Source organism: Calonectris borealis, chromosome 17 (assembly GCF_964195595.1).
Source record: "Calonectris borealis chromosome 17, bCalBor7.hap1.2, whole genome shotgun sequence".
NCBI lineage: Eukaryota > Metazoa > Chordata > Aves > Procellariiformes > Procellariidae > Calonectris > Calonectris borealis.
Window position 1 is genome coordinate 7,522,292 of NC_134328.1, and position 26,600 is coordinate 7,548,891.

At 41.3% G+C, this 26,600-nt stretch overlaps 1 protein-coding gene across 2 annotated transcripts in view; it reads right to left on the minus strand.

Annotated features, from left to right (window-relative positions):
* Positions 1–1,205: 1,205 nt before the first annotated feature.
* The window catches only part of EYA2 (EYA transcriptional coactivator and phosphatase 2), a 60,089-nt gene continuing 34,694 nt past the window's right edge, over positions 1,206–26,600 (minus strand). For both annotated transcript variants that reach the window (XM_075166417.1, XM_075166416.1), the window contains 7 exons: positions 17,865–17,954; positions 11,015–11,073; positions 8,620–8,780; positions 7,497–7,611; positions 6,767–6,888; positions 5,852–5,952; positions 1,206–1,687 (listed from right to left, as the gene is read on the minus strand). In XM_075166417.1, coding sequence (XP_075022518.1) covers positions 1,607–1,687; positions 5,852–5,952; positions 6,767–6,888; positions 7,497–7,611; positions 8,620–8,780; positions 11,015–11,073; positions 17,865–17,954 — 729 coding nt within the window. In that variant the 3' untranslated portion in view covers positions 1,206–1,606. The remainder of the gene's footprint in view (positions 1,688–5,851; positions 5,953–6,766; positions 6,889–7,496; positions 7,612–8,619; positions 8,781–11,014; positions 11,074–17,864; positions 17,955–26,600) is intronic.

Genomic DNA, 26,600 nt, shown 5'->3' on the forward strand with positions numbered 1-26,600 from the left:
CAAAGCATGTACTTAAAGGATGTTTTTGTTCACGCCTGCTGTTGGCAAGTATAGCTAACGTGTTTTACAGCTGCTGCATGGCTGCTACCTCTTGAGCCAAAGACTGAGATCAGATTATTTTGAGATCAAATTTTCTGTTTTAGTCTGGCAGAAAATCCCCTCTCAGATCTAGCAACGAATCTGTTTCCTGAGGTAAATATTTTTAGACATTAGGAGTATCACTCGCGCTTGTGTAGCACTTGTGTCGCACTAGTAACTTGTGTAACACTTAGTAGTTTGATCTTGTTTCACATGTGATAGATAAGGGGATTGTATTACTTGCTGCATCTCTCTCTCTAACACCTTGTTCCAGTGAGGCTCTGATCCTTCTGAGGTTATTCGGTGCCACAGCAAGCAAGAATGAGCAGTTCTGAAAGTGAATCAGAGATTCATCCAGGCCCAGAGAATTGAAATATTCTGACAGCAAGAATTAACAGGCCAGCTCAGCAGAAATCCTAAAGCTGAAGCTTACTTGTAGATGCATTTATTTACGTAAAAATAAATATGCAAACCGGCAGCCCTTTACCTTCCTTGGCATGACAAGTCAGATTTGCCGAGTGCCCATGTTCTCTCCCAGTGGACACGGTCACTGACTGTCTTCGGTGTTTGCCCCACCAACAGACAGAATAGCTGGCTACAGGCTCCATTTTGCACCGGAGGGGCTCTGTTCAGAGTCCTTCTAGCCTAACTCCACCTTGAAACGGGGAGTATGTATTCTACATAACCTCTACATCCAAGCGTGGCTGGAGAGAAGAGAAGGCAGGTAATCTAGTCCCCCAAAATGTAAACATGTTTTTATTTAATGCCTTTCACTCATCACAAGGTACTTTTTCCCCACCCCCAACCCCCAAAACCAAGATGGCAGCATAAGGCACTGTGTAGACACATGCACAGTCCACGTACCATCTATGTAAGATTTAAAAACACAGCTATAGTTCTTACCAACAGTACCATGTGCCCTTATTTTTAATGTACACAATATGATTTCCCCCAGAGTTTGTTCTGGAGAAATGAACTATTAATTTAGAATGGTACAACTTTCCCCACCCACCCACCCCAAAAAGCCAGATTAAAAACACAGGTACAGAGCTTAATACCAGAGTAATGAGATTAGTTCATAAATTAAAAAAATACAAAAAAAAAAAATCAACAGTTTCACTCTTATTTTCAGAAAGTCCCATGTGATATGATGTACTGTGCAGAGACTCCTTATTATGTCCTCTTCCCCTTTCAAAAGCAAGAAAACTGACAAGTAGACCCAAGACTTCTAGTGTTTGTTGTTGATGGCAAAAAGGCAGTTAGAGCTCTATGCTTTCAGCTTAACCATGTAACTGAGGATCCCCAGCAAGTTATCTGAAGGCTTTTCCTCTGTCCAAAGGAAGAAGGACTTGACACAATGTTCTTTGGCTGCAAGTTCTTAAAGGCTTCCACTGAAAGGGTTCTCCTTCAAAAAAAAGAAAAACTGCAGTTGCTGTGGGATTTTTTTAATAAGAAAATGTTGAGGAATAGGTGGAACCGATGTAATAGTTTGAGTGAAGCCCTCACAGTGCTAAGATGTTGGGATCTGCTACAAATATTCAAGTTCCAAGGCGTGCCGAAGAGCTTCCAGGTCAGCGTGACAAGAGATTCTCCAGAATGGCATGTTGTGCTAGAGTGAAACCAAAAGAGGGTATTTTTTGGTTTTTGTTTAATACTGAGATCAAAACAACTTTCTTAGTTTGTACCCTCGGGATCAGAGCTTTGTACTTGGGCCACCAGGTTGTCATGGTGTCACAGGCAAGGAGGCTCATCTTAGAGAGGAAGGAGTGGGAGTGGGGAGTGTCTATTTGCTGATACGTTTCTCCTATGCAGAGAGGAAGACAGATCCTCCACAATTTGGGAGTGTCCTGCTTCAGAGATGATGTAGGATGCGGGTTGACTTTCTGAATGTACTAGCTACTAAACTTCACTCTCCTATTTTTTCATGGAATAATTAGGAATGTTTCTAGAATTGCAGTACTTCTAGAAACACTTTTCTTGCCACTTAGTAATGTTCACCTATTGTAACAAGTTATAAAAGAATCTTAGACTCTTCAGAAAGCATCATAATCCTGTCCTATAACAACAATTTCAAAATTGTCCTTCTTACTGCTAGGAAGGTTAAAAAACTAAAAATCACATCTTATTATGTGCAACAGACTAACAAAAAGGCTATGTATCAGCATAACAGGCAAGCTGTTGCCAGTGCTTCACACACAAGTAAACAATATATATCATAAAATGAAGTTATTAAAATTTACAAAAATATAAACGAAAGAATATAATACCACACAGAGTCAAAATGCTTTCTAACAGTTCCCTTTCCAAATTAACTGGAACAGTAGGTCATACTGCATTTTCTGGAAATGTAGGAACTGGTATCATTGCTCAGATCAATTACTCATTTAGTGTAACACTGCTGCCGCAGAGAAAAGCTTATATGACAGTTTGTCCTCAAGAAACCTTCCTAATTCCCATTTTTGAGAGACTATCTTATATTCTTCTCCTGTCTCCCTGTTTTTCAATTCATATTTACTGTGATAAATCTAAAGTCATGTATACAAATATCCAAGTTCTAACCAGTCAGTTCCACTTGAAATCTTAGTATCTGGACAAAATCTGGAAAGGTCAACTATCTGTGACCTACTGTATCTTCTTTATAATATCTTGATTCACCTCTTGAAAATTGTGAATATACTCTAGGAAAACCACACCTGCATCTGAAAGAGGACAAAGTACCAACTTTTTTAAGTGCTGTGAAACAAGAGCAGTTCAATTATGCAGCGGACCTGAGATGGGAGCTGTAATCTGGTAAGGTACACACAGTACTCTGAAGGCATCATTGTAACAACATAGTTCTGCAATCATTACCAATAGCTATTATCCCGGTGTTTGCCTGCAAAGAGAGAACCTCAAAATAATTAGAACTTGCTTTTAGATGTGAAATACAGCTTTTCTTGGTATGTTCTGGTGAGCCCAAGTTTGAACTGGATTTGTTTTTTATCCAAAAGAGTTAAAGCAGTTTTACTTTAGATCAAAGACACAGCTCATTTCTGCACTTAGATTTTATAACAACATTTTGGGCTTGTGATTATCTTAGATTCCTCCCAAAATACTGGTCTCTGTACAGTCAGTGATATGTATGCAGTAACATACATATAGAAAGCCTTAAGTGACAGAGCTTACTCCCCTCCCAGTATAGGAATAAAATTTCTGAGTATTTTACCACCATAAATAATTCAACTGTAAACATACTGCTTCTGGAAAAATAGCTTAGACAAAGATTTAAAGAATATATAATATATATATCATCCTAGATAAATGATTCTGGGAATCAGAATCCTTTTCCAAGTGTACTTACCTGTGTAAAAAAACTCCAGTGGTTCCAGATGTTTGTTTTACAGAGTGTCTATTTACACATCTCTAATGTTTAAATACAACTCAAGCTTCCCTCTGGTATGTTGCCTATCAGTAAACAAATGTTTCCTTCAAGCTATTTATCAGTGTGTATAGAGACAGCAAGCAAACAGACATCTGAAGCAGCTGGAATCCATTGCTCTGCAATTTCACTTTAAGGGGAAAAGTTATTTCTTTCTCCCTCCCCCTGGTTGTTATTAAACCCCTTCCATTAAATTATCTATTTTTCTTTCTTAAACAAGAAGAAAACTTGGCCTCCCAGCCACTCCTGTTGTTCAGCATTTACAGATTTATCACTTGTCAGACAGGTGAAGAAAAACGACCCACCAAAATGCAGATATTATCAGTGCTGTCGGCAAAACAGTGAAAGGCTCTCTGCCTGCCCCCCCGCTTTTTTTTTTTTTGTATAAAGCTCAGGTGTGTAGAAGCCTTGACTAATGATTGTCATCAATCAAAGAAGGCGACAGCCCAGCAAAGAATGTGCTCTACTAATGGGAGAGCTGCTTAGGCCAGGAGACACAAGCAAGAGGGCTCTTGAAATCCTGCCTGTAGAAGGTTGTTGAACCTTCCCACTTCTTCATGCAGCCAGAGAGCCCTTGCAGCCTTTGATGCAGTCATGTTCACTGACCCACTACCTTTGAAGTATGGCACTGGGCTGTCAAAAGCGGCAGGCTATTATCACTTCATTCCCAGTCATGCATTGTGGACTCTTCTCTGACAACCCCTTAACCCTTCATGAACTAGAAAACCATCTGCAGATTTAGCTAGTTTTCCAAGGTGGGGGCAGGTATTGTTATTTCCATTGGCCAGGGGAAATGCACTATAAAAAAGAGGGTTTCTGCTGCTTTGAAGATGACTTGAGATACAATTCTGGGGATAGAACATGTGCCGATCACCTTATTTGCTGGGATCCCTTTGTTCCTCGGCTTGTGCACCCAATGAGCTCAAATTTGCTTGGAAAGTCTTTGCAGGATCTTCATTCAGAATGAGGTCCTCCAGCACAAGGTTCAGCTGTATGGCTGAGTTCCTGTGATGTAATATTTTGTATATCACCTGAGCTACAACAGTAATCTGTGTGCCTATTAAAAATTAACTAATTTGCTGAAGATGGGACTCATACAGTCAGTTCCTGCATCTCAACTCATATGCAATGCTCCTGAAGCAAATGCAGCTCAATCACATTTCTGCAGTCACATCAGGAGCACAAGACTCTGGACGCACAAAGACATCTTGCAAATAATGCTTGCCGTTAACAAATTGTATTCCTGGCACTGTAAAGCCAAATAAATGGAGATTCCAGGCAGGCTTCTGTTCTAAAGATTAGGAAAATAAAACTTTGGCTGTTCATTTCTCATGTTGTACAATTCAGTTGATGTACCTGACTGCTTTCCTTCAGGTCGTTGTTGTTCTCCATGTTTCTTCCACTCCTGGGTTTCTGTAATGCGCTGATAGCCCAGGTGTATGGCAGAAGGTATTCCTTGCTGGGTCTCTAGCCCTGCCCCACCCCCAAATCACTGTAAGCAGAATGCGATAAATTTGCTTTTATCTCTTCCAAGCTCTGGGGTTCTGGCTTCTTTCCTCTTACAGTCTACCCAAAACAAAGAAGCTTCAACTGGACCCTAAAACTTCAGTTCTCATTTCCCAATCATGGACTGTGGATACTAATGACTGGAGGACTCAATCGGATGCACAGGTTAGTCCATTTAATTCTTTCTAAGGCTACTTATGTCAGTGGGCTACATCTATGCACTGAGCATGAAATATTACCGAGGGCTTGTTATTCCTGACCATACTGCTTTCGCAGTTTCTGTTCTACTTTCTATTCAGTACATCTTCCCAATTTCATTTTGCTTGTGAAATTAATCACATTGATCCATAAATCATTGATAAAGGCAGCAACTCAGTACTAGTCCCTTTGGTATTCACTCTAATGATGTTACACCCTATGATCTCAATGAGTCATAAATATAAATATACATATGTACATACGCATATTCTAGTAACTAATTCAAAACTAATTCCAATAATTTGGAATTTACAAAAGCAACATGTGTAGATCAGAAATTCACTCTGTTTGCTCATCTGAGATCACACACTAGAGTTTTCCTTTTCTTCTGTTTAAAGCCATCTTTATTAGGCAAGAATGATTCCTGGAACACGTGATACAGCGACTACCTGAAAAATTGCGCTAGCTCCCAAGGTGGAGGGATTTACAGTAGGAAATTTCTCACAAGGTTGTTGAGTATTTTGCATATTAAGAAATGAGACCAACTATAAACTGTTTCAAATGGAGGGAGCTTCATTGAATGCTTAAGTAAAGAAAGGGTCATTGATATGAAAACTTGAAAGAATCCAGCACGGTATCCACAAACTGTACCTTTTTTGCTCCCTGTTCCTCTTCAACACCATCTCCTATTACAATGTACACGGCTTTCCTTCCAAACCTTTGCATTATTCTTTCAAAACAGCTCTCTTTCCCTAAGCAACAGAAGAGAAGACACGTTTTTTTATCTGAACACATACAGCAGGTGGGGCTGACATTCAGGTACTGGAAGTGGAGTTGGGACCTAATTGAACTCGCTGCTACTTTCCTCGTTTTCTTTTGAAATCAGATCCTAACTGAATCTTCATCTGAGAAGGATTTTCTCCATCTTGTGACAGCTACTAGCATTTTCTTTATCAGCCAAGGACTTCTAAGTGCTGCCAGTTTTCCATAAGCTTTGTGATTCTGATGCATTGCTTAGATGGCCAGTTAGTAGACCGATGTGACACTCATGGTATTCAGTTTCAAGAGCCCTTTTCTGCTCGTTCTGGTTGCAGTAAAATCATAAAAATACAAACCTCAGAGGTTCAAACACTTATACCAGAAAGGACAGAACACAAAAAAAGCCCCAAGCCAACCCTACCAGTATTTATTACTCACACAGCTTCATAAAGCTCATTCAGCACACTTGACCCCTCTGCAAGAGTAAGAGGATCCAAACAGCATTTCTGTATGACCAGACTGTCTTCCTCCTAGCTGGGTGCAGTTGAACATCCCACATGCAGTAGATGCTCCATAGGGTGGGTATTTTTCAGGCTCACTCCCCCATGGAGACACTTGGGAAGACTTTGATTTTTTTTTTTTTAGCTTAAGTGTGGGCAGTCAGGATGTGAATTAGAGATTTGTAAACATGGAGCTAAAAATAAAAGCTCATATATTGCTTGTTGCGATCAGGTTGGATGGATGTGCCTGACTTAGGGATAAAACTTCAATCTATCTTCAGTGAGGCCTAAGTTAGTTTGCTCCTACCTGTTTTTGTTGCACTGTAAATATTTTCAATGGGGAAGACAGTGCCCAGTCCATAGAGAAGCACTTTAGCAAGAGCTGGTATAAGCTGAGTTGTGGTGACCAACACATTCACACAGTTAGGCCTAGAAAACAAAAGTTAGTATAAGTGGCAATCTGTGTTTCTCTCTTTCACTCTACTCTGAAAGATAGCAGGAAGCAAACCTTTCTTGCAGCCGGAAGTTCCCAAGCCATTGGGAGAATATGGAGCTAGAGGCAGATAATGTGAGTACTGGTAGTGGCTTTTTATCAACTTAGTAGAATGAAAAAAACATAAAACAAACTAGCAGCAATGATACACCCTTACTGCATGCATGCCAGGATCTATTTTACGGAAATTTAGACACCATGTAGTAATGTCTGTGCTGGGTTCTTTGAGTGAACATGTTCAGGATAGAAGGGCCCTTTTCTCCCTTTCCTACTCTTTTGTAAATCTGCTCACATGAAAAGTGTGCCACAGATGAGGTAGCCAAGGCAAAAAAAAGGACTGTTTTTTCTTTTGCTCAGTTCATCATCTCAAGCTCACCCCAACCCTTGATAATTCAAGTCTGGCAGACATGTGCAGACTGGCCTCCCACAGGTTTGGCCAGCAAAGTCCTATAAATGTGTCTCAATTTGTTTAGAGGGGGGAAAAAAAGGGAAGCAAAGGAGATCCTGGATCAAGCCTGTAGGCAATTCTTTAAGCTGTTCTTACCGGGAATGTATCAAATTCAGCGCCTTCAGAGCATGTGTGAGCCAGAGATCAGTCAGCGCTTCAAGTTCTGCTCTTAACTGCAGCCAGGTTTCCCTCTTAGGAGCTCCTATTAAACCTGTAAGCAGGGAAAGCATCTTTGCAGAAGCACAGAAAGGGAGTTGCATGGCTTTGTATGTAGAATGCCAAAGGGCTCCTGTCTGTGTTCTGAACCCTATCTCTCCCACTGCTCTTCTCTTGGCCCTGGTGCAGGCTGCTTCCCTTTGCCCACTGCCACATCACACCAAGGCTCTGCCTTGAGGTACATGAGGCCTGTCTGCTACCGCAGCTCCGCTTCCTTCCTCTCCGGTGGAACGGCATCAGTCACCTGCACGCTGTGGGACCTCGTTAAAACACCTTTCTTGGAGTTAGCATAAAGCTCGTATGGAAAGTGAGCAAGAGGACAAAAAAAGCCGTGTATAGAGGGTCGTGGCCTGAGCTAAGAGACATCTGAAGCCACGATGGTTTTGTCTCTCCTGAAAAGCTGTGCACCATTTCCAGTACATGCAGGTACGCTATTCCTCCAACTAAAAAAAAATATGTTGTGGCGATATTCTGAGTTTTGCTTCTTTTTCTTTCTAGTCAGAGACCTGGCACTGATGTTCTAAAAGAGACACAGAGCAGCCTATTGGAAGAACTAGCTGAGATGAAGGAACCCAGAGCATCTTGATATGTGGTGGTATTCTTTTGGGGGAGTTAAGAACAAGCTATTATGATACAAGAATGCCTTCAGACAGAGATCAGCCATGTGTTCTGTGGGAAAAAAGCGTATTTAGTTTTGAACTGATCGCTTGCTTACTAAGCATTTTGGAAAACTGGAGAAGGTTGCTTTCCTGCCAAAGAAATTATAAAATAAAGCCCCACACTCAGACTTGAGTCCTCCAACCACTAAACTAGGCATTTTAGCATACCTCCTGCAAATCCTGTACAGAACCTTATTTCAGGATGACTGCTGAAACACTTGCTCTGCTCAGTGTGAAATATTCTTATCACGATGCCCTCTACACCTCCTCCATAGCATGTCTCTAGCAGGGTCAGAAGTATTTGGGAAGATGAAAGGCACACTTGTCTGGCCATAGACACTTACCCCCTACATTGTTTTTGTAGGTGTTGTACATCTCTTTCACCCGACGGTAGCGGAATGCTAACTTCCTCATCCAGTCAACTCCCCCGTGAACGCCTGAGCCCAGACACAGATTTGCACTGGCAGTTGAACTGTGAAAGCCATCTGCAGAGAAGTTATATGTGCTGGGAAAGGGAGGAGGGAAGGGGAGAGGTCAGTATAATTACAGTCAATACAGTGCCAGCAAGGAGTGGAAACAACTGAAAAGAAATGTGGAGACAAGTGGCAGCAGAGATATACACAGGACATGCTGTACAGAACTGGAGTTCATCTCTAGCACGGTTACTAGCATAGATTTAAAAAATGTTCTTACTGTAAACACAACGCATGTTACTTAGAACTCCCTGCCAGTTCTGAGGTTCTTTGGACTACAAAACGTCTGACTGTCCTCAGGTCACTGAAACTCTTCACCTGCCTCTCATTGAGGCTGCTAAGGTAACTGCAGAAATACTCAAATCCTAAAGAAGAAAATTCTGGTATTACCTTTCTGACTGTTTGGCTATATTGCTAAACAGGCTCTGAATACACATTAGATCAAGAAAAAAAATTAAGAAATAAACTAAAGGAGCCTTAACTGCCTGCAACATGTAAGGCAGTTAAGTTTGTTTTTTTTTTAAACTGAGTTAATATTTCAAAGCAACTCTAGAGTAATTACCACAATGAATCGGGGGCAAGTGACAGCTCCACAAACACCTTAAACAGGCAGTTTCTCTGAAGGAAGCAATCCTGCCTTCTACCAGGCATTTGTTCCTGTCTTCAGCCCTCCTCGATGTCCCTTTCTTTGTACCAGCACAAGCACTTCTTCAGCATTGAGGTGAATCAGATCAGGGAACTGTTTCAGTTAAAAGATAATACAGCTTTAAAAAAAAGAAGTTGCTTTTCAGCTGGATCAGTTCCCTGGCTTGGGGGAGGCAGGGCATGCAGAGGCAGTACCAGTTCATGTCATCTTAAAGTGTTTGCCGGATGACAGCATCAGGATGGGTTTCACAGTTTGAGCAGATCTCAGACTGAGCTGCGATGGAAGAAGGCAGCCACAGCTCATGGGGCACAGTTGGCTGGATCAGGTCACAGACCAAGCGGATTTGGACAAACTCAGCTTGAACCAGAGCAAGGGAAGGGACAGAAAGGCTCAGAAACACAGACCTACCCTTCTCAGCTGCAGCCTGAGGTTAGTTCAGCTTATCGTGCTTCTGACACCTCATTGGGGGAGTAGCCAGTGCTTGTATATTCACACCCTGATTTACTGCACAGTAATTTCCCCTTCTAGAAAGCCCTGATGCCACTTTATTTCTGTTTCAGAGCATCCAGATAGGAGTTTAACATGCTTAACATACTTCAGTCAGCTCAGCTTCATTTCCCACAGACAAGCCATGAGCAGCTGAGAAGTATTTGTGAAACAACTGAAACCACTCAGGCAGGGGCTTTTCACAGGATTCAGGATATGCAATTAGCATATGGATTTTTTTGTTCACTCAAAGTAAATGCACTGATTGAGATAAAACCCAAGTTAATGTTTTAATCAATGCCTGAACAAGTATCCAGACTCACCTGCTCACAGGCCACTGGAGCCAAAGGACCTAAATATACATGTGCCATTTCAGTGCATTGCAAAGCACAAACTAGCATTTCAATTAGAGCAAAAAATCTTTCAGATGTTCTCTGCAGAAAGAAAAGTCTCCTCCCTAAAACATTTCATTGTTTTCTGTGCTGTTTCTGCACCAATTTCTCATAATAACCAGCCATAAACCCACAAAATATAAAGCTTTATATGAGCTCTGCACAATTCATTCTTGTGCCAGTTACCATGACTCTGCAGGCAACACTTTGGGAAAGGTAGACGTAATTGTACAAAAGTTGTTTTTATGTACATGATGATCTAACTTACACAGATAATAATAACAAAATTTGGTGCAGTTTAGGTACAAGTTTCTACCAGTGACAAGGCTCTGGCATGGCAAGGTCCACAATCCTCACTACTAAGCCCATTCATTACAGATTGGGCAGTGCAAAATGCTTCAATCTCGTTTTGAAGCGTTTTGGCCACACCTGTGCCAAATGGCTGGCCAAATCATATCAGAAACTAGTGTAGTCTGACTGGAGTTCAACCTAATTTCAGATATATTTCCCAGAATGGTTCAAAGCTCAGTATAGTCAGGCCTTGACAGTAGGCACAGACATATTAATGTGAGAAAGGAGACTCTGTGCTTCTGTGTGCTTAATAAATGCAGACAGCACGGAGCCAGGGAGGGAAGGGGGCGCATGGCTGAGTATGTTATTTTACATCACTGACTAGCCCCCTGCTATTTTCAAACAGCTGGGGACTACCTGACCTGCAGCTTCCAGCCTGGAGATCCCGTACCTTAGATCTTGACCATTATCATCTGATGATACATCATCTATGTGGATCTGGTCACAGTCCTGAGAAGCATATGAAAAAAAATACAGCAGTAAGTAAATGCTTTGAAAAAAATTTTGAAAGAATGTAATGAAAAATTACTTTAAGGGTAATATTAAGGAGATAAAATCTTACATATTGCTAGTATTGTCTGGCATAGTCTAGTAAGTTAATTATTAGGAACAAGTATCACATAGCACTTGCACAAAATATGAATAGACAGAGTGTGAGTGTGTGTGATCTGCTGTTATCTAAGGACACAATAGCTCTTGAATAATACAGTACGTGAAACTCCTTCCTATGCAGACAGCAGGGAGAAAGATGCTTGTGTTTTAACCAGGAGAACTGTGTTTTTAAAACTTTGTATGCTGATAAGGCAGAGATTTGACAGCCTCTCCCCCTATAAGAATACTGTTTTGGACAGGAGGTGTATGCCCACATAATTACAAGGGGAGAAGATCTGTCCCAAAGAAATTTCCAGAGACATCTATCCTGCTGGTGTTTTCCCAGTTTGTTCTGATGGGGGCTAAGCTTCCTTTGATGTGTAGGGAAGCTCGGCTGAAGCACTGAAGGCAGCACCCTTTCATAGCCTCAGCCACAGACAGAGTTAAGGAATAATGTGTGTCAGTAATGAGGAAATCTATGCACAGGAAATTTAACCAGAACATATACTCGGAGCTCAGCCTGCATGAAGTATGTACTCTAGATCTTATCTTCCAAAATTCTTCATTGTTTGAATGGTGGAGGCCCTGCCTCAAAAATTTGAGAAATGTTATTTCTTTGGTTTCTTTCCTAGTCTTAGCATTAAGACTAGAAAGAGAAAAATCAGGAAGCTTCTCCCACCACCTTAAACCTCCCTTCTCCATGACCCTTGCAGGTAAAAACAAAACAGAAAGCCTTCAAGCTGATGAACACTATCTATTGTTCTGGTTGATTTTTCAACAGAGGTAAAAGCACTTGGTACAACAGGACGCTGAAGTCAGAACAACTGCAGCTAACCAAGGTACAGTTATTCTTCACCACTTCAGTATTCTGTAAACCACAGCATTTGTCTTACCTTCCTTACACAATTATGAGTTTTATGAATTACTTTAAACTAGCCCCTTTCAAAAAAAGAAAAAAATCCCCAAATAAGTAATCAAACTTGCTATTGATGGCATAACGTCACAGATAGCTCTTGTCCATAATCATGAGATTTTCTGCAGCACTCTCAAAAAGACACACGACTTTATCTTGTTCTCGTCTCATCAGTCCTCTTTTCAACCTATCACTGGGACGTATATTTCTGCATATAATTGGAGACAAGCAGCTGAATAGCAGATCTCTGCTGGCACCTCTCTCTCTCCTCCACCCCTATCATTTTTAAGCCCCCCTCCCAATAGCTGTTGTGAGCCATGCTGGGGATAATATTGATGCAGCCCACTCCACTTCAGTTGTATGATGCAAGGCATTAAGTCAGCGGAAAGGTATTTGTGGACAGATCTGTTTTTCTCATTTGTGAATGAATTGTTCTGTACACTGAAGTGTGACAACAGTAGCTATCACATTTCTAACTTAATAAAATACCATGACACTTGGTGAGACGCTACCTCATAGTCCACCGGCTGAGCCTATCGTGTTACTGGGTGAAACACAGGGAAGCTGGTTAAAGCAAGAATGTGGACCATGTTTTACTACTTGGTTACGAGACTAATTTTTCATTCTTGCAGAATTTCCTTGAAATCTTAGTGAGTAGGGAATCAAGGCAGGATATCTGGGCTGCTGAAAAGAAGGTCCAGATTGTTCGAATGGAAGTCTGCAATGGGGACATATCCCAGTTTTCACATCTGCTGACTTTTTAAAATGATACTCTAGGATCTCAGAGGTATATGATGTGCGGCACGTACAGTCTGTAACTGAGTCAAACATGTAAAACCTCAGTCAACCCTTGCAACTCTGGGAATTGAACTGTTTTTACTGTTGTGATATCTCTAGGTCAGTCTGTGCTACACAACCTGCTTCCAGGTGGGACCAGACCCTTGTACCCACATGTAAAGGAGCCTGAGCTAATGCAGCTTTGAAATGGTACTGCAGGCTTGGAGAAAGCCTCTGCTGCCTCCTTGTGAAATACAAGCTGTTCCTGAGGACACGTGGAGAAGCTCCTTCTGTTATCACTTGCGCTCCCTCTGAATACTCTCAAGGTATGTCTCGTACACACATGAAAACAACTTACGAACACACAGGTTGTCTATTTGTGTATCAGGACTGTATTAGAGACTTTTAAACATTTTGTGGATTCATTGATCAGTTGCATCCCTCATTAGGCGGGGGGTTAACAGTTCCCAGAACATAAAACCTCCAGGGATGGCTCTGAAAGGCAGTAACTTGTAAACACACTAATCCCCTTGTTTGTTAATTCCTCATCCCCTTGTCAGTTCCTCTGTCCTTAATACCTGTGCTAGACAGGTAGAGTGTTAGACAATAATATCTCCAGAGGGACTGGGGGTGGAAGGTACTATTCTTGAGCCAGCATTGAACTGTGAACAAAAGGCATCTGGGAGAAAAAGCACGATGCTGGAAAGCCCAGAGTTCATATTTTAACCTCACTGCGAGCTGTAACCTTGGGCAGCTCCTTTTCTCCCCGATTTCCCAAAAGAAGAACAGAGAGTGAGAATACCTCCTTAAAGTGAATATTTGCTGATATATTCTGCAGTGTGATCAGAGCCCATTGTACACAGCACCTTGTACGGCCTATACCTGCAGACCATAGGACTGAATCCACCTGTACTGTTGCAACTGCAAGCAGAGATGATCTGGGCAACAGGCATGTAAGTGCTACATGAGTGGATGAATTAGTGTGGGAAAACAACACTTGTATGATTTCAACGTGTGGCTCAGCAAACATAGGCCTCGCTTGCCTGGGTTGTGTTGCTAACAACCTCCAGAATGGGGCAATGCTTCTGTCACTGCATGCCCTGGAAGTGCTACACACTGGCTGCCCTTGTCAAGGTTTGGTGCCTTGATTCTTTGCTACGGGGCAGGCACACCTCAAAGCTGTGATTCAACAAGCATCAACCTGCCCCCCTGCCCTGAATCAGCTGGAAAAAAGTCCAGCTTCTAAGTTGTGTAACTTAAGAGTTAACTTGCTGACAGAGAATCCCCTTCTGTAAAAAGTGTTTGGTAGGAGTCTAGGTCTAAGGCTTCTCCAGTCACCCACCTCCCCTGGGGACCAGTGATCAGCCTCCTTCTATCCAACTAGCCTGAGGGTTGCGGAGAATCGAATGGGAAACTGGCCTCTCTACTAGGCTGCAGCACTAAGAGAGCATGGGTTGAAGCAGGTTATCTGAATGGATATGCTGGTTTGCCTTTTCACACATCCCAGATTCCCACTCGCGAGCATAGCGGGGAAAAATGCATCCAGACAATGCATCCAGAAAACAGTTGCCTGAATCCCTCCTGGGTAAACCCTGAAAACACATAAAGCCCTGGCTAACCACAGAGTCTCAGAATCATTTTTTGATAGAAAAAAGAGAGTATTCCAGTTCAGGCTCCTCACTCAGACTCTGAAGCCAGTTTTTTGCTACGATGTGAAATCACATCCTCACCAAACTAAGGAGGATCACACAAATGCTAGTAAGGGCTGTGCAAACCTTGCTGTACCTACGGACAAACGTTGCATCCTCATCAGGCACTTTGTAGGAATGCTTCAAAAGGGCTTTACACCCTGACAGCACCTTCTGCTCTGCACAGCACTGAAAACTGCAGCCAGCCAAATAAACCACTCCCCTGTGCTAAAGCAAGGCAATAACTGATTTCCTTGTCCAACTCTCTGGCAAAGATAGGTGACACTTCCTTCACTTCTCCCCCTGCTTCCGCAGGACCAAGGCCAGCCATCTCTGGTTGGTTCAGTCTGCTGGGCTCCCCCAAAATGCCTGAACTTGGCTATGGATTTGTGCCAGGGCAATGTTTTGTTATGCTTAGTATTTTCTAGTAAGAGTATTCTTGCTTTGGTCGCGAATGGGGCAACTATCCTGCTTTCTCAGTTACAGCTTCTTTCACCCTGCCCCAACACAGAAAATGGTCAGAAATGATTTCAGCCCTGTGCGGTTTTAGCTTATTTTGTCTTGTACAGGCCAGTGTTATACCACATGATGGTGCTAATGTATATGGTAATGTTTGTGGGTCTAGAAATGAATCAGCTCCTGTGCTTGTTTTTTATCAATTTCTTTTTTCTTTTTTAAGAATATAATTCACTGCATTTTTTTAAAGCCTAACACTTGGTGATGTATGATCCTTAAATATCACTTTGTGAATACTCAAACCTGACTTTTATTTATCATCCTAAGTGAAGGAGTAGGATGGTTAACGAACAGAGATGGATGACTCTGTTGTTGCAAATTCTTCCAAACAGAAATGGCTTTTTTTAAAAAGTGAAATTTTGTAAAGAAGATTTACTTCACTTGAATTCTCCCTTATCCCTCTTTTTTTTCATTGAAAAGGCTCAGCTCAGCTCACCAAGCCAAGATGGTTTGGTTTTGGTTTGAAAAAAAACCTTTGGTTTGTTTCACTTATCAAGCATGTGTGAAAAGGGAAAACTGAAATTTTTCAGTAGAAAATGCTATTCTCTTTCCATGCATCATCATTTAGAACGCTTAGCGTTTTTATCTTAGTGCTGGACCTAAGACAGAATTGTGTCACAATGCTATTTCTTCGCTCATTTCTGCTCTCGCTAGCTGGAACACTACTTGTTTTCAGAAGTTTTTAATGTTTTTCACGGTTTTGAGCCATCCAAGTCCAGCAGCAAGTTGTTCTCACCTTTAGGTGCCTATGCTGACCCTTTACACCCTCTGGCAAGTCCATTAAAACTATATTGACTCACTTATTCAGCTGCCAACTTTGTGTTTCTCAATTTTTTAGTAAAAGCAGGTAAGCTGATAAGATAGCCTAGGAAATCAGCAAAAATTGCTTCTCTTTTCTCATGCAGCAACAAAATAGCACTAGTAACATAAATGTTTTTATTTATCATCTTTGTAGCCCAAACTACGTTGAGACAACCTGCCGTAATATTTTGCTGAACAGATGTACCCTGTAGCACCTGGCTCTCTTTCTGTGCTGGAGATGGAGCCCAGGTATTTTGCAGAAGGTTCTGATTTCTATTTGGAGACACACTGCTAAACTTTAGCTCTTCACTGGATTAGTTCTTACTCAGTTACATAGTCCTGCTGGAATGAGAGAGTCCCATACCTGAGGGATTTTTGTTTAGCTTTTGCCTCCTTAATGTCTAGAAACCATAAAAGAAAAAAGAAACACAACATACCAACTTTTTATAATTAAAAACTTTGCTCTACTGTAGTGGCTGAAGAAGAACTTGAGTGGCCATGTGAGACGAAACTGACCTAAGGACTCTGCTTCTAGCAGCCAAAGCTGTTACTGACTGATAAAACGTGCAGAATTTGACTGAGGCCAGACAATTCGCTACTTCATTTCATGTTTTAGTGTGGTAAGTGAAGCAAGGAGAAAACTTGTTTTAAAATGATTTGCCAACTTATACTCTTGCCAAAGTCTATATCGGCAGAGGGTTTCTGGAGGGTGGCTTTGTGCAGGACATGGAGCTTTGTTGCACCACATGTTGAGATCTGATGGATGAAAAGCGCTAGTTGCGTATTAAATACTATCACTACTTATATAGTGCCCTGGACTCTCAAACGGAAGCTCTCCTTTTTTTTTTTTCCTACGAGAAGGATTTTTTCACTTTGCACCTTCTGTACCCTCATCACTAATTCCCTCTTTGAAAAAAGCTGGAAGAGGAAAAATCTGTCAGTTCAGGTGCTACCCACTACTTGTCTCTGAAAGGAAATGAAAATTCTCAGCAAGTGAAACCTCAGATTGTAAGGAGACAGGTGGCAGGAAAGGTTGTACCTCCTGTAATGCAGAAGACCACACTGCAATTAAACAGCGAAGGAACCAGAAGTTCTCACTGAACTCATCAGGCACAGAAAAAGTTCTCTCATTTCATCTGGCACAGAAACAAATTCTTCCTTTTTCAAGTGAAGAAAAAGACCATAGAAGTCTGCACAGGGATGCCGGATTTTTTTCCTCCAAACACCTCCAAGCAGTATTCTGACTTCAAGGTGCCCAAAGCACAAACCCCATCTTACGCACTTTGGATGTGACTCATTCAGACTATTTCTACTGATTGCAAATGCAAACAAATTTTCATCAGCAGTGTACAAGCTGTTTCTCAGCTGGTGACAGAATTCTGCTAGCATCACTTTGCTTGAATTTTATCGTATATTCAAAAGGATTTTCACTTTGTATAAGGCATAGTCAGATCTAACCGTGCCACAAACAGGAAGGATTCTTCCTCTTGGTCTTTTATGTTGAAACTCCCATAGTTTCATCCTGCAGTGTGCCTGAGCTTGAGCAGACCTCCTGCTCTGTCTGTGTGTGCAAACAGAGCTTCCTCAAGAACACAGACCATTTTTAAAACCTCTGCATTGGCTCATACTAATTGCTACCTGCCCCATAGGATCTATGCTAATTTAGCTTAATAAAATTATTAAATAGCAAATTTCAGGAGAAGCAGCAGCAATGTCCTCATTATTAGATTTAGTAAAACTGCCAAAAGCCATCATTGTTACTGTGTATTTAGAAAAAAATTCCTTAACAGAATGAAGATGTCAAAGGGACACAGTAAAGTATGCTTCCAATAAGCCATCTAAGGCCCATTTCTTTGGGGTCAAAAATGAAAGTTTCTTGGCCAGAAAAACAAGTTTGTAGACCAGATGCAAATGATTAGAGAGAGAGATGTTAAATAAAATAAGCAGCTACATACCTCCAGGTCATTAAAGAACAGATGTGTATCTGCAAGGTTGAAGATCATTTCTTCCATCATAAGACCTATCCGCACAGACGTTGTAGTGTCCTGTTAGGGGAAAATCAGGTTTTTTCCATTCACTTTGATTTTCTTTTTCTTTTTTTTTTTGGGGGGGTAGAAGATCTTAGAGTAAACATAGGATCTACACATTCCTGCTTCTGAAGATATGTTCATTAAAGTAATTTTATTTCCCAAGTGTATCTTAAGATGATTTTCCCATCCTTTCTTTTGCTCTCCTAGATAATCAAATTCTGTTCTTTGAAGGATGTCTATGGCTCGCCTTGACCAATAATAGCCCACACACTTCAGACGATATAACAAGAACCTTTAAACACCTGAGACTATATAAGAATTACTTCAGTAGGTTAGACCAAGAATTGATTTCCAATAGTGTCATTAGCGAATGGTTAGGGGATAGTTACGAGCAACAGAGCACACAGAGGGCGATCCTTTCCTGACTTCGTCCTTCAAACCAGCCATAGAAGATCAGCATTATTCTCTTTTAATGTCCAACAGCAACTTGGTGAGCAAAATCTGAAAACAGAACCCAGGAGCTCAAACATAAATTGAGTCTCTTTCTCTAAAGGGTGCAAACCATGTGTCTCAGCACACTTGGCTTAGGTCTTTACTGCCATGCTAACTCAGGTGATCAGCACAGAACAGGGCAGAAAGGCAGATGTGTTGTTCCCACATCAGAGCCTAGCATGTGGTACAGTATCTACTGTCCTCGACAGCACATGTGCACCTGGGCAAGAGATGCAAGAGCAGCCACACTACTGCAAACCTTCTCCATCCACACCGAAGCCGTCTACTTATTTAACAACATCAGCAGAGTTAAAACAATTCCACCTTACCATGCAAACCCAATTATAACACGATAAAATGCTTGTCCAAGTATGACTATTCCTCCTCAGGACTGAGTGTGCTCTGCAGTGGTATAAAGCATGCTTGCAGAGCCAGAACTGTAGCCATAATGGCAGTTACACCCAAATAACGACATCGATTTTAAAAAAAAAAAAAAAAGACAAAACAAGACAAGACACAGCACATTAAGATGCTGGGTTCATCTGTCATTCTAGCTAGTGTTAGAAATGGTGACATGCACCCGATGCTCCTGTCTGTGTGGGCTGGCTGATTGTGACGGTTTGCTCATTCTGCCATTTTCTTGTATCAGCAGCCCCCTGCCTAGCTGGGTGTGGGTCTAATTTGGCCCTTCCCCGAGAGGGTCCCAAACTGCTTCCTAAAAGGGAAGGACACGATGCAGAAGCTCTGGCTGCCTGCAGCATTTTTAAAACACACTTTTTTAATGATTAAGAGAATGTGAAAATGCACATGCCAGCAGCTCTAAAATGGCTCCTACATGTTCTTAAGCACATGTGAACTTTCTCAAATCCAGATCCTGCTCCTACCAACACCAGTGGCAAAACCTTAAGTAAATTCCCCTTGAGAAGGACTACACTACCTGCAGCTCTACTTTAGTGCATTTAGTTGGTTTGTTTTAGAAAATGAATTTTTCCCTGCCCCTTGCTACCCAGCCGAGACACCACAACTGCCTGTGAGAGGGCTGTCACTTTATTTCCTCGCCAAGTCAGCAAGCGCAAGCTTAAATCAGCCCAAGCTGACGGGGCTGACTCTGCTTGGCCAGAGAAGCCACCCACAGACAATCCTGCATGGCAGAAGTGACTGACGCTTTTGGCTGGGGCATTTCCCTTTCTTCTGGCTTGGAGGGCTACATTAACAGCTGACTGCATGTGCACAGCAGATCTACTTGGTCCTCCAAGCTGCCCCTTGGATGGGGGATGGCGGCCGCATGGCTTACTGCTTCAAAGCTGCACAGTGGGTGCTGGATACAGCTTCTGCAGATCTGTTACTCTGAAACAGTCAAGTGACCTGCTGTATCCAGCCTGGTGCACTGCAATATTAAATGAGTCTTAGTCACTTTTCCATGTCTCTTATGCATAAAGTTAACCAGCCCTCCCAGCCCCAAACAACTGACCTTGTTCTTAAAGCCACAGCAAAAGCATAGAAACGCACTGATGCAAACAAGGTTGCCAGCAGAACATTTTCTTATTCATTAAATACTTCAAAAACACAAGCAAAAATAATCTGTGGTTAATTTGATAAACACTCATAGCTCAAAAGCATTGTGCCTGTTCAAACTAAACAACAACAGACAACTTGGAGGAAAAAAAAAAAAAAAAAGAACATTCCCACAACAGGCTTTTATTTGTAATTCATCTTCATTAGGACAGGGATCTCTCATCTTTATGTTTATGTGGGTGGTTTTCCTCCACTAAAGTTACAAGCCATGCTAAACCAGGGCAGATTTATATGTAGTCTTTGCTCTAATTTTCTGCAGATTTCTGTGGAGTCATGTTATTGTATGACAGGACAGCAATGAATTAGTTGAGGAGCTCTAACAGGGAGCACAATGTTTGGAGGACGAATACATTTCAATCAACCTTTGCGGCAGATGCTGTTGACATGGATGGTGTATTACACACTAACCTAATTATTACGCATTCTTGGTGTAGTTCTCTTTAATTAGAGCAGAATGGCTGTGGTTTCAGCCATGTGTGTGACTCACAAGCATTGTGCCCATCTAAAGAAAAGCTCTGTCACTCATGTTTAAACATGCTTGTTGCTGTCCCAGAAAGAAGGGCACTTTCTCCTCTGGGCAAAAAGTAAACTTCAACAGACTTGCCTTGAACATGTCTCTAATTTTAAGCCCCAAACCTGTTCCCCTGACGAGGCACAGGGACACAGGCGTAATCAGGGCATCTGACTGTGGCCCCATGCGAACAGCACTGAATCAAATTTTACTACCCAGGTGTAGTTACACGGGGGAACTGTTTTAAGGAAAATATGCTGCTAGGAAGAAATTATTTTGTAAAATAGTTTTTAATGAAGCAATTTATTTTTATACATTTCAAGGATCATTAGCCTTTAAAACTCTTTCAGGAAATCTCATTGGTTGGTATCTGTCATTTATCCTGTAAGTTTTGTCTTTAGCTTTATTGGTATTAATCACTAATGGGGAGTAGGAAACATTTCCACAGTGTATGAAGTTACCTTCTCTTAAACTAAACAATATGGAAATTGAACTGTAGATGAGAGGAAAAAAAATCTTTCTCTTGAGATACAGAATATGATGGAATGAAAATAAAACAGAAAAATGCACTCTACCACCCAGAGGAGAAGTCGTTTGGGGAAATGATTTGGCATCACTGCTTTCACAGTATGGACATTTCCTCTATAGCAAGGCTTGCTTCCAAGTCTTAAAGAGGCTGATAAAGTTAAAAGGCAAATCAGCACTCCCAGTACGATATAGGTGTCTAGAGGCACTAGGCCACGGTTCCACTGGCAGTTATTTATTTGCATTACTGTAGCATCTAGAAGCACTAGTCGCAGACTTGAACCCCACTGTGCTAGAGGTTGTACCCACACAGAGGAAAGACACAGTTGCTACAGCTTTCAGTTGAAGTATGAATAAACAGGAAAATCAGACTGACGGGAAAGCACCAAAATGAGATAGGTATATCAATCAATGTGTTGTCCAAATTCTCTGTATAGTGTATAAGTAATCTGAAAGAGAATTATGAAATTTATCTGAAGATGTTGATGGAGAGCTCTTCCTAGGCACAGAAATCCTGTAGCACTAAAGGATATCTCTACGCTGCAGGGGGTGCCCTGGTGGACTGCCAATACCTACGCTGGAGTACTGCGAGTTTAGCAGAGGAATGTAAAGTTGCCGCATTCATACCGATGATCCCTGCTAACATGTCCTTCCATTGGAAAAGTGCACCCTGGAGCCCTGGGAACAAGCTTCCTGGGTAACAGGTCTAGCCAATGTTTTCTGATGCATATGAAGCCCAAGAAAGAACGGACCACAAATGGCTTGAAATCAAATCTCCTCCAGGAACCACTTTTTACAGTGAAAACAGATTAATCTAAAAACTCAGCCCTGAGTGCTTGTTTAGTAACTTTAGAAGAGCGAGGTCCTACCCCTCTGCTAATCTACGAGTCATGCTTTCACAAACAAGGACAATGAGAGGCAGGGATAGAAAACAGGCAATAAACTCCTTTTGTAAACAAAACCTCCAGCACCACAGTGTACCCCTATATGCCTCACCTCTGCCACGCACCATTGTTGGAGCTTCCTTCAGGGTCGAAATTAAACAGCCCCACAGATTACTTTTAGTGCTAACCACTGGTGTTCGGACATGACAGACCAGGCACTCCTGACCCTTCAACACACAGCTTTAACAGGCTTCTTCCCATCAGCTGGGGGAAATAAGCACCAGGAGAGCAGTGGTCATTCTTCAAGAGATTGATATTCCCTTTCCTCAATACACCCTTCACTCCCGCTTTTAATGAACAGGAGCATTAGTTTCACAGTTGCCCATTTCTCTGCCCATTAGTCTACATCTTGAGGGAACTGAGAGGTAAAAAGCCCCCATTCCCTACTACTCCTTCATAAACAATAAAGGATCAAAACATAAAAAGAGTAAGATAAGCCCTTTTTTAACATTTTGGATCAAAAATGTTTGCCCTAAAGCGCATCCTTGGACATGTCTCTCTGCTGTTTCTGTCACAGCGGTGACCTTCAGCTAAGGACTGATGCGCTATTGCCTACTGCTGACAACAGCCACACCTTGTGAGCAAGGTTAATTTCCACTGTAAGTGTGGCACTGCCAACTCCCAGCTCCATATCTGCTTGTTTCGGGGTAATTTTGCTGCCTGTTCAGCAGATAGTCCTACTAGAGGAAAACATGGGCAACAGAAGCCTGTGAAACATGCTGCAGAGGAAGACAAAAGTGTCCATTCACCAAGGGGAACGTTTTCTTTCATATCCCAATGGCATGAGCTGAGACATTTGCTCTTTATGTTGCTTTATGTTGGCTAGTTGCATGCACTGTTCCTAATCTGTTCTGTATATTTGAAGTGAACTGCATTTTAAAATTACAATTTGAGCTCAGTTATGTCCTCCAAGCTAATAACACCTTACCTAAAATTAATTTCTGTTTCTGTTTTCATTTTGTCCCCTCATTTTGATTAATAGGATGACAGAAGATGGCTAAAAGGAGCTTGCTGAACAGCCTTCAGTCTGTCTTTGCTTAAAGATGATTTCCATAAAAACTGGAGGTGAGCAAAGAACAAATATTTCTCTACTACAGCAATGCGTTAAAGTGGGAAGTTAGGTCTGCTCACTCCTTGTGAAACTCCGACTAGTCCGTATTTTAGCAAAGGGAATGCAGCATGTATAGGCATACCCAAATTAGCTTTAAGCTACTGAATGTGGGTACAAATAGCTGCAAGTATGTTGCAGCATGCACTATGTAGGTCCCTAGACCCTTTTTCAGGAGCTAACCTGCACAGAAGCCTGCATTGCCCTATCTTCACTACTACAGGTACTGGCATTACCTACACAAAAGCCCATGTGCATTGCAGCCACACTTCAAACTGCACCGTCAGCATCCTCCCAAATGGTTCTGCATTAAAACCTTCTTACCACTGCTCTCCTGAAACACTGAGATTTATTTTTCATAAACTGCTTATACTTGCCCTAGAGTATGCATTAAAAAGACATGTATTTGTTAACACCTGCAGCTACTACTAATCCAGTTGGCTGGATGTCCACAGCCAGCTCTCCCCTCTTGTACACTGAAATTTTGAAAGGAAGAGAGAAGCAGACTTATCTCTGGCAATCTCTCAAGTGCAAGTCACTCTCGCCTCCGATCCTGGCTCCAAAGCCCATTCCAAGCCTCTGCCTTACAGGTACCCTGTTCAGACTTGCAGGCCATTAGCAAAGGGGCAAAGCTGGCTCCTTTGAGACGGGTAACAAATCATCTTGTTGTCTGACTCTGCTTCTATTTAGCAATGTGCCAATTAACCCGACATTCAAAATGTTAGGACAAAGTCATTCTGAGCATGGATCTTGGATTCAGACCTCTCCCTCACCACCCCCGCTTCAAAAAAACCAAAATAAAGCCCTAGTATTTAAAACTAATCAGTCTCTTTAAATCCCTGCCAAATACCTGTTTATGCCGTGAGCAAATAATTACTTTTCTACAAGGAAGAAAGTATTAATTAAGAGTATTCATCAGACTCCTATTCTGTAGGGTTTATCTGCCACAGGTGTCAGCCAGAGGTGAGAGACGGATTAGTATACAATCAAGGGCTTTCTAAGTTAAATCTCCTCCTTGTGGTTAGCTGTTAATGATGAAGTTGTCACCAAAAGAAAGAATTTAATAGTTTTAATTGGGTTTAATTACTTGGAAACTCCTGCAAAATGGACCAGCTTGGTTGTAGTATAAAAATAATAATAATAATAAAAAAAGCAAAGATACAAATGCCTGGGACACATGTTTGAACAAAAAGAGTCTGTGCGAATAATCATTCTTTGTTTGCAATATTTTACACCTTGATCAGAATTTGAGACATGAACAAGGCTTTCCCATAATAATGGGAAATTAACCATGTGCACCAGTTCTAGTTCAAGTAAGTCCATGTCTTTTTGAGGAAGAGAACACATTTAGCTCTCTTACTACACTTACGTAGCTTAGCTTGCAATTTTATCTTTTTAATAGACACAGGCTACAGCTAGACCTAGCTTCTCACAGCTTTTCAAGTGAGAGAGCGGGTATTTGTGAGAAAAGTTGTTTTAAGTAACCAAAGTAGCTCAGGAGCCGCTTCAGAAGTGACTTAAGTGACTACACTTCAGACTTTTTAAAAAAGGATTGTCTTTTTTCAAATAGAATCACTCAGCTTTTCAGGCTCTGAACTTTTTTCCCCCAAAATGAAGACATACTGTTTTACCTAAACATTGATATATCCAGGTTTATGAGACAATCTACCGAATTTAAATGAATAGTATCTACAGTCATCACAGTGTGACCTTGTGAAAAGTCCATGCTAGACAGAAAGCAAATATAATTTAATCCCTTTTCTTCAGATACCTTTTCATATTCACTCTTACTGTGACTTGAGAGGTGCTTCCAAAGGATTGCTTATTATTTACTGAAGGACTCTCTTTTTACTGGTATGTATCTGTTCAGAAATGGTTGGGGACTACACCTTGGAAATTATTCCAATAAGCAAATGGGCTTTCAGTCACTAAATCCCATATTCAAGAGCACTTAGAGGTTGAAAAGGCTCTCCTCCCTCTCTAAATGAACTATGCTTAGGGACAAGCAGTAATGACTACACTAATTTATCCAGTGTCTGAACCCATGAGTTCTGAAATGGATTCCAGTCCTGTGGGAATACTGTACTTAAATACAGGTTAAAAGCTGGGCCATGATGCTTGAGAACAAATGGAAATTACTTTTATTTAATAATACAAAACGTTCATGACCAAAAATCTACAAATAATTTCTTTTTATTATACAGGGCATAAATGTCAAAAAAGGGAGTGGAATTTAAACCAAATACGTCTTCATTCCCTTCCCCTTTCAATGCAGGAAAATCACTGTATTTCTATACATAAGCCCTTGATAGCTCTGTGAAAAATACAAAACTCCTGGAAAGTTTGGTGGAAACACATCATGGTGTGTAATCCTCCACAACTGTATATTTTGCACATGCAACTTCCTAACACAAGTTATGTCCCTTTGGTTTTTTTGAACTATTTTTCCCTTAAAATCAAGTCACAATTCAGCGATACTGGAAAGCATGTTCCCTTTACTCATGCTTGTTTGACAATCCAGCATTGTTTCTGATATATATTTTATGTCAAAAATAATCCTTTAATACTTCCAAATGCCACACGTGCACTTTGCTTAGAAAACCCTCTGCTCACCTAAGCTCTAGTACAAGAGGTTACATCTACATGAGCTCAGAGCATCTCCCACGCCCACCATCTAAGCTGTTGTGAATCTGGTTTTGCTGTTTCTGCTGCTGCTTCTCATCAACCAGTACAGATGATAAACACAGATGTTTGCTCCCGAAATACACATTTGAAATAATCAAATGGCTAGAATTATTTACTCCCTTCTCTCCAATAATGAACTAATAATTGATATAGCAGCATGTCTAAAGTAACAGACTTTTTTATTACCTGTAGTGATTGAATGCTTTTTTAATTTAACTTAAAAAGGCATTAAATACAAGGTTTAGCCTCCAGTGGGTAAAAAAACCTCCAACTTCCTCAGAAAATCCTTTCCAAATTGTATTCATCTTGACTTAATCCATGATCTACTGAGTGAATTAGGCTCTATTTGTTTTGAAAATCTATTTTATGGAGTTCCAAGGACTGTGTTTTCCTTAGGAAGGGCTTATTCTGCCTTTCTGACCAGGATGCCTGCTAGCAGCCCTCAGCATAGGCCTCTGCAGGTTTTTAACGTCCCAAGGTGCCCCACACATATGACTAACAAAATGTAAATAAACACAGCTGAGCCAGTAAGAAATTGGAAGGTTTTCTCATTAAAGAAATAAAATAAACAGATGTCCTTAAGCACTTTGGCTCATGTTTGTCAAAGGAATGGAAAACTCTCAGATGTTTGAACAGCAGTAGTGATATAAGGCCACATCTCAAGCGAGAGAAGAAGAAAAAAAGCTACGCCATGGCACTTAGAATTAACTAATAGTTCTCAAGGGAGGGCGCTTTTGATTTGAACCTTAGCAACTTCTACAAATAGTTTTTAACAGCCGAGCAATAAAATGGGGTTTTATTCCTTCTCAGTTTGTAAAGCA